The 9,265-nt window shown below is 36.8% G+C and overlaps 1 protein-coding gene across 1 annotated transcript; it reads right to left on the bottom strand.

The window, feature by feature from the left end:
* Positions 1–2,972: 2,972 nt before the first annotated feature.
* Positions 2,973–8,564, bottom strand: LOC127541634 (glycine N-acyltransferase-like protein 2). The gene is made up of 5 exons (XM_051966854.1): positions 8,487–8,564; positions 7,508–7,615; positions 6,036–6,162; positions 4,296–4,464; positions 2,973–3,384 (listed from the first exon to the last, which is right to left on the bottom strand). Exons 1-5 carry the CDS (start codon positions 8,562–8,564, stop codon positions 2,973–2,975), a joined length of 894 nt encoding a protein of 297 aa, XP_051822814.1.
* Positions 8,565–9,265: the final 701 nt, after the last annotated feature.

Raw genomic sequence — 9,265 nt, 5'->3', positions numbered from 1 at the left:
AAAAAAGGTTTAAAATTTACTTTTGAGTGTTCCTTAAAAATGAAGGCCCCCTCATTGATTTGAGACCCTCTCTTTTCATTGCAAAATTCAAGCCTTTTCAGTTCAGAGACTTGCTGACCATAAAGTAACCTTGTTTGGCAAAGAAAATATCAAGTGTTGTTCAGTTCTCAATCTTGCCATTCTGCTTTCCAGTTTGCAAGTTCTAGGAAGTCCTTAGATGATTATGTCTCAGTAGTGGACTTGGTTGGACCTGGTTGAAAAATCTCATAATGCCTGTTGGTGGAGTTCAATTTCTAGAAAAATTCTAGAATATCACATTAAAGGGATAACTAGTGAACATCTAGAAAAGAGAACAGTTATCCAAGGGTCATCATAATTTTACTGAAAACAGGTCATAGGGGATTAGTAATGCAGGATAATACTAGAGCTATGAGTCACTTAGACTGTTTTGCAAGACATTTGGCAGAATTTCTCAATGTGTTCTTATGGATAAAATGTAAAAATATTACCTAGAAGAATTTGATAATTTTCCAATGGTTAGATCCCAAGGAACAATTGTAAATTATTCAATAATATTAGAGGGTAATGTGTTATGATAGCACGTGGTAGCTCTGGCCTAGACAATAGTACTTACAGAAAAGACTAGGGGGTTTAAAATGAACTTTGATCTCAAGAAGAGTCAATACTGATATAGCAGGCAAAAAAAGGAATAATATTTTGAACCAGAAAGGTGAAAGGTTACAATTCTCTCCTCTGGCTAGACCTTTGGGACATTGTGTTTAGTTCTAGGCCATACATTTTTATGAAACATAAATGATCTGGGAATAGTGCAAAGTGATAGTATGAGTCATGGGTTGAAGATAGACTCCTGCATGGGTTGAAGAAATTGAAAGTGTTTAACCTATGAAAAAAAGGCTAGAGGGAGTCATGAGAATAGTTCTCAAATTATAGGAAGGAGATCATGTTGAAGGATTACATATGTAATGACATAATGACCCTTCTTCACAATTGGATTGTGCAAAAGAGGAATAGGTTGTCTTGAGAAGTAGAATATTTCTCATTAGAACAGTTAAGCAAAATTGGAAAGATCAGCTACTAGATCTATTTACAATAGATTCTTGTTTAGTTATCCATTGAACTAAATGATGTCTGAGAACATAGCTAATCCTCAAAGAAGAAATCTTGAACCAATGGATAGTGAAGAGTGAGCTATTGACAAATTGAAATATTGGACCCAATTAAAAAATCTCTTAAAAGTGACTAGATATGATGTTCTTGTTGTAATACCATGAAATGAATAATAGATGAAGAAATTTTTAAAAATCCCTCTTAATGCAAAGAATTAATAAATTTTATTTTTCCATATTTGTAAAGTCAAGTGATTAATGACTAAGGGGTGATTGTGACTTATTATGAAATCAACACCAAAATTATTTATCATTTCAATTTCAACATTAAATGAGTATGTTACATACATACTAGAACATATTAGTTGAACAATTAGCAATATAATTATAGCATTAAGGTTTTAAATTTATTGTAATAATATTAAACATTAGATTATCACTATTAAATGTGAGAGTTGGAAAGAACTTTGTCAGTTAATCAGTCTGATGTAGAGAGCCACAGATGGGGGCGGAACTCTGGGTAAGGTAAAAGACCTTTCAGCCCAGAGGGAACCTGCTGACAATGTCTGGTTAGGCTCTAGTCTCCCCTTGGGGCCTTTCACCCTTCATGAGAAGTCGGGTATGGGGTATGTGTGACAACTTCTGTTCTACTTGAAATGGAGATACTTGCAGTATAAGAGGCATTTACATATTAATAACAGGGTGCTTATAGTTAGTATTTACTCAGTGTGCTGTAGTGATATAATTGTACTAGAGTCAGCACATGCTCAGTGTGCTGTAGTGATGTAATCATACTAGAGTTAGCACATGCTCAGTGTGCTGTAGTGATGTAATCATGCTAGAATTTGCATATGCTCAGTGTACTATAGTGATGTAATCGTACTAGAGTCAGCACATGCTCAGTGTGCTGTAGTGATGTAATCATATTAGAGTTTGCATATGCTCAGTGTGCTGTAGTGATGTAATCATACTAGAGTTAGCACATGCTCAGTGTGCTGTAGTGATATAATTGTACTAGAGTCAGCACATGCTCAGTGTGCTGTAGTGATGTAATCATACTAGAGTTAGCACATGCTCAGTGTGCTGTAGTGATGTAATCATACTAGAGTTTGCATATGCTCAGTGTACTGTAGTGATGTAATTATACTAGAGTCAGCACATGCTCAGTGTGCTGTAGTGATGTAATCATACAGTAATGTAATCATACCAGAGTTAGCACATGCTCACTGTGCTGTACTTATGCAATCATACTAGAGTTAGCACTTGCTCAGTGTACTGTACTGATTGTAATCATACTAGAGTTAGCACTTGCTCAGTGTGCTGTACTGATGTAATCATACTAGAGTTAGCCCATGCTCAGTGTGATGTAGTGATGTAATTGTACTAAGATAGTTAGGGCTGAGAGAACTTGAAATAAATGCACTCCATGTTTGACCATTCTCCCGGGTCCCTGCCTTCATCCCTCCTCCACTAAAACCAAGAACTCAGACTGGTCCCGACATCCTCCAGAGAGAGAGCTAGTCTGGTCATTATATTTTGGCTCTCCAGCGTGGGGGCTCTTGAAATCACATTACAATCCAAATACCTTAGTTTATAGTTTATATGTTTAAGAATTGGGACCTAGGAAGGCTGAAAGGACTTAACCAGGATCATATATCTTATTAGAAACAAGTGAGATTTAAACCTAAGCCTTTCTGATTCCAAGATCAACATTTTTCTAATAATTTCACTTATTGATATCTACTAAAAGAGAATAAATTGTGGACCTCTAAATAATTGTTAGCTACCACTGAGGGATAATGTCTTCCAGGGTCAAAAGATGAGAATAGAGTTAGGTTAGAAAAGTTAGAGAAGTTCAGCTGGCGTACATTTCCATTCATGCCAACCACAATCAGCAAAATGAAAACCAATTGCCTTTGCTAATTTATGGGCGTACTCATTCATCTCTTCAACATGGGTAAAAAACGGTATGTCACTCTTCTGCAGATACTGCATAAAAGCACTCATCATCTGCTTTGCAATGCCCCTGTTTTGATATTCGGGCAGGGTATAGCCCATTCTCCATTCATTGGTTTGTTCCATCAAAATCCAAGAGATGGGCTTCCCTTCCGGATCTACTAGACAGAATCCAGGGAAGTTTTGGAGACAGCGTTGGATATATCTCAGACTTCTCTCATTCTGCCCAAATTTCCAGTTGTTATTCACAAGTTCAGCATGGGAAATATCCAAAAGAGAAGGTTTAAAGTTGTCATTTGTGCTGCAAAGAAAAACACTGCTTGATCTCATGTTTGTTTCACAAAAAAATCCTGAACCTTCCCATTTTTAGGTCTTTGTACCTCATATTCCCTAAATTGACAATCTCTCTAAATTCCACCTCTAAGCCCCCGCTAACTCTTGCCTCCATCTGTTGATTATTTACCTATCCTTCAAAGTCCATTTCAAATGACAGTTTTTATAGGGTTCCCCAGTGACATCCAAAATCCCTCCAATTGGAACTAATCTTTCCCTAACTCTTCTTTGAACTTGTTCCTGAATTTGTAGACTTTCCCCCCTTATTTATGTACTTTATCAGTATCACAAGAGTATCCATATCATCAGTGGGAAGGCCATCTTATCTTTATGTATCTTCTATAGCATGTAGCATTACAGTGCTTTACAAATGACTCAATATTGGTTAGATAATGGACAAATTTCTTTATTCCATATTGACTTGAACTATTTCAAAAGACTTTTACATTAATCAGTGGATGCTAACTCAACCACAGTAGTTTACCACATGATATATGGTCTTCATGATTTGGTATTCTCTGTATTCTCCCATCCCAAATCATCACTTATCTATTTATATCTATATCTATCTAATATCTGTGATATGTATATATGTATATAATTTTCTATAGGGTATTAAGCTCCTTGAGCTCAGGCACTGATTAATAGAGCAGATCAAATAGTCCAGGGCTTCTTAAACTTTTTTTCCAATTGTGACCCTTTTTACCTAGGAAATTTTTGTCACTCCAGTAATGTAGGTTTATAAAATAGAAATAGAAATCAAACAATTACTGATAACAAATCCCCACATTCAGTTACAAGACCTCATGTGAATTTGTAACCCAAAGTTTAAATAGTAGATGCTTGCTGAATGCGTGTTGGTTGTTGATAATTTCCTACCTTCTGAACTTCACATTTTCTGTAGTGGATGCTTCATGCTTGCTTGCCTTGGAGATATTAGATTTCATAGCATTATTTGTTATATAAAGAAACCTCTTGGAATAATCCATCTGTATTGCTTTGGAAGCCACAGCATCCCTTATCTTTTCATTTAACCCATTTTGGCAACCTGGAGAAAGGAAGACGATTTATGCACATGTTTAACTGTCTTAGCAGAGAATCAGAACATCATTGATGTAAAGCAGGTACAGACTTAAGAGCTCATTAAGTGAACCCCCTCATTTTGCACAGGGAGAAATTGAGGCCCAGGGAATCTAAATGACATGTTTGGAGCCACCCATCTGGTAAGTGAGATTTCAAAGCCTATAGTTTTGCAGAGATAGAAACTGAGAATAGGAGAATCATATTATTTAACTGGTGTCTAAGACAGCATAGGAGTCTCAGTCTTGCTGACTTCATGTTCGATACCCTATTCACTAGATGGGACTGCCTCTTTATTGAAAGGGTGCAATTACTGAAAAACTATTAAGGACATTGGCTTTCTGCCTTTCCCTCTCTGTGACTCAGTTTCTTCATATGTAAAATAAGAGAAGGGGAAGGGAACAACTATTTTATAAATATCTAATATATGCCTAGAAGCATGAGAAGCATTCTGTTGATTTTTCTCATTTAATTATTTATTTGTACTAAATGGTATCTAACAACTCTTCTAGTTCTTCCCATCTTTGTGGTTTAATAATCAGGGGCACCATGACTTACTTTAGTGTATAGCAAACTGGATTTGTCACTGCTTCCCAGTATTTGCCCATTTTTTTTTCATACCTGACTGAGTTAAGGCACACAAGGGACAAGGGACAATAATGACTTCAGAAATATGTCCAACACCTCTACTTGCTAACTCAGTTTTCAGTTCCCAGCTCAGATGCAGGGAATATTCAATGATTCTCATCCATTCTTTCCATTTAGAAACAAAGAAAAATCTCTTTAGCTTCTCATAGGATTTTGTCCCTTTCCCAAAGAAAGAGAATATTAGCATAATGGCATGTGGGGACTGGAAGGGACCTGAGAGATAATCCATGTCAATCCCCTCATCTTCCCCCCAAAAAAGAAATGAATTATCCCAACACCACGTGTTGAGGAAAAAATAGTGCCAGGACTAAAACTCATACATCTTTACTCTGAGTCCAGGACTCTTCCTGCAATCCAAGGCCATTTGCACATCAGGACCTTCTGCCAAGATAGAAGTGCTGTATGTGAAAAAGGGATGACCTCAGAGCCCTTAAATCCAGGTTCAAATCCCAGCTCTGTATTTTATCAGCAGTGTGGCCTTAGCCAGGTCACTTTATCTCTCTGAATCTTAGTTTCCTAGGGTAATAACATCTTCATTTCCCATCTCTCTTATCATGTTCTCCTTTATATAATAGAAAGTATACAAGTATCTCAACCACTTTGTAAATTCCTTCAAAGCACACATCATACTATATTTACCTTGGTAGTCTCCAAACCTATCTTGGCATTATACAGAAAGTGATCATAATAGGAGCATAAAACAAGGGGTGGAGTACCGGTCTTAGAGTTAAAAAGATTTTTGCCTCAAATCCTGCTCATTAGTTGTATAGTTCTGGACAAAGTCAGTTCCTCTGAATCTGAGCTTCCTCTTTCACAGTCCTAGGAGGGCCTTCCTCACTGGGTTTTGGAAGGCTCACATGAAAGCATTTTCCTATACTTTGAATCTGTTACCTTGGATTGTGAGGCTTTGTTTCCAGTTGATGACACTATTAGATCCTAGGATTTCTGGCAACTTCTCAAAGTCCTTGGAGAAGATGTGGTAAGAGTTTATGTAGTAATCTTTGTCATCCATCATTTCCTACATGAGAGATCCAAATTGGGGAAGGCAAAGAAATTTTTTTATATCTATCTATCTTTATACACACTACACACATATTATATATATATACAAACGTGCATATATTAATCTACATTGATTTTAACTAAACAATGTTTATTCTACATGAGTTATTTAATCAAAAAGAAGATAATATGCCTTAATCCTAAAAGTATATAATTGGTTCTAAGTAGTGCAAAGAATAGATCCTCTGGACCATTATATGTATTTGAATTTACAATATTTGAAGAAGTAATTATGTTTAATATGGTAATTGTTTCCAGGCAATGGAAATCTTCTGGATAATGTGACCACTTCAGGGTTGTTCACACTAAACAGGACATTGCTGTAACCTAGAAGCTGCCATCCCTTAGTATTTATCTGGTTGACACAATTAGCTTAATAAGAGAAATATTTAATAAAATATCATAGCATTAACAGTGCTATGTTAATGGGCAAAAACTTTAGGCATACTCTCCCACAAGTACAATTAGTGTCAGTTGAAAGAAAGGGAACAGTACAATTAGTCAAGAGTCACACATATAAGGACTGCGGAAACTGAATGTGGATCACAACACAGCATTTTCACTCTGTTGTTGTTTGCTTGCATTTTATTTTCTTTCTCATTTTCCCTTTTTATTTTAATTTTTCTTGTGCAGCAAGATAATTGTATAAATATGTATTCAAATATTGAGTTTAACATTTTTTTTTACTATGTTTAACCTATATTGGATTACTTGCCATTTACAAAAGGGAATGGGGGAAGGGGAGAAACATTGGAACACAAGATTTTGCAAGAGTCTATGTTGAAAAATTATCCATGCATATGTTTTGAAAATAAAAAAACTTTAATAAAAATTTAAAAGTTTAATCTTATATTCAATGAATGGATTGTTTAGAATAGAAGGAGAATGAATATATATATATAGAAATGGATATGAAAAGAACAAAATGTATCAAAAAAAGAAGATAAATTTTAAAAATATGTTCATTGTTATAGAATCAGGGAAGATAATTTCGAGGAATTATCCAAATCCAGGTTGGCAAGAAAGATAAAACTCTTTCTCTTAAGGAGAATAGCAGGAATAAAGATCCATTGACACAATGGTGAGAAATTTTATTAGTTTAAGATGTGTAAAGGAAGAGGAGAGAGTGAGATACCATGACCAAACAAAACTCAAGCATAAAGATGAACTTCTATGCTGATCTAATTGCCTTACAAATTTGGGACCACTCTATAGGTGGCAGAAGGAAATCTATCTTTGCTCATAGAAATCTCTTGGCCTTAATGGCCCTTTTCTAATATTTTAGTATTCACTGGACCTACCTGCTTCTGAGGCCGGGTAATGACAGTCTGATAGTCTGGCCAGGAATCCACCAGCACCTCCAGGTTGAAAGGGTTTCCACGAATGATGTTAAAAATGGAGCCATATACCTAAAGCAGAAGATAAATGCAGATGAGCCTAGAAATGGAAGGCGGCAAGCTCAAGTGGAAAAGGGTTGTGGGGATGAAGAGAAGGGAAGATTCGCCAAGTATGAACTGTTCCAGAAGTGCCATCTATTGCACATCAAGTGTCCTTGAAAATGATATTTCCTCTATCTTTTCATTTTCTGTCTCTACATTCCTTTTTTGCCCATTGTCCATCCTATGATGATTCTCTACTAAGGAAATTTAGGAAGGGATGAGTTATCTTACTTGAAGATGTCTTCCCCCTCAAGACTCCTGCTCCAACTTGCCAGTTCCAGCCTAGAATCACCATTTCAGAGGGCTCAAGCCACCTTGTGGCTCTATTAATGCTTCTCCAGTCTTTTCTAGCTCATGTTCATGTGGGAACCCCTTCTCACACCAACTGTCTTTCATATATGGTCTTCTCTCCATAGAATATAAACTCTTTGGATAAGGAGCTATCTTTTTTTTTCTTTTGTATTTGAATTCCCAGAACAATTCCTAGCATATAGTAAATCTTTAAGAAAATCTCTTTCTGTCTGTCTGTTTCTGTTGGTCTGTCAGCTTGGGTTTCTGGGTCTGCTCTCTGTATGTCTCTGTAATTGTATCTCTCTTTTTCTTCATGATCTTGAATTTAGGAGAATAATAGCAATAATTTGAGGAGATAGACACTGTGAGACCCACTTTACAAATTAAGAAAGGGAATTTTGGAAAAGTGTAATATACTGATCATAGTACAATGATTTTCCCCTCTGGTGACCACCCAGCTCCACCAGTTTCATTGCCGAGCTTCTCCTCTACAACCCAAAGTAGAGCTTCACTTTTCCTTTTGTCTCCCAAGACTCTCCCCCCAATTCACCTTCATTGCCTGTGGGATGCTTTGGCTCAGGGATTGGTGCAGAGTCTGCAGCATCTTGATCTCTTGTAATCGAATCATCTTATAAGAATCCTTTCTCTGCCTCTCAAGAATAAAACCCAAACAAATGATGTGGAGAAAATAATTCAAGGGACCTAAGACCATAAAGACAAAACAGAAGACAAATCAACCTTGTGAGTAAAAGAAATTGGAAATATGGCTAAATAGTAGTACTTCTGAGAGAAATTGGAGAGTTTGGGGGTACTGGAATCTCAGCATGTCAGCATTGTGTTGTAGCAATCCCCAAAGGTAATGGATGACACCTTGACTACATTAAGAATGATGAAGCTCCCAGGAATTAAGTATGGGGGAGAATGATCAACCCACTGTCTTCTGTTCTTCTCAGACCTCATCTGGACCGTTGTGTTCAGTTTTGGGAACCAAGTCCTGAGAGAGCGGATAAGTGGATGAGTGTCCAGAAGAAGTCTGCCAGCACAGTGCAGAATGAAGCAACTGGGGAAACTGAACCTGGAGAAGAGTAATCATTGGGGAGGGAAGAGGTGTAGCTGTATTCATTATCTGAGAGATTTGTCATGTGGAGGAGGGAGAAGTTGTGTTGCATTTGGCTCCAGAAGATCAAGAGTAATGGGCGAATGGAAGTTACTAAGGAATAAATTTCAACTGGACACTAGTAAATGTCCAAAATATTCAAATGGTACAAAAGCAAAGGTCTTGCCTTTAGAGCTGATGGGCTTCCCTTCTGTGGACACTTTCCTCTAGAA

This window comes from Antechinus flavipes, chromosome 6, assembly GCF_016432865.1.
Source record: "Antechinus flavipes isolate AdamAnt ecotype Samford, QLD, Australia chromosome 6, AdamAnt_v2, whole genome shotgun sequence".
NCBI classification, from domain to species: Eukaryota; Metazoa; Chordata; class Mammalia; order Dasyuromorphia; family Dasyuridae; genus Antechinus; species Antechinus flavipes.
This window is presented reverse-complemented; position numbering and strand designations above follow the sequence as displayed.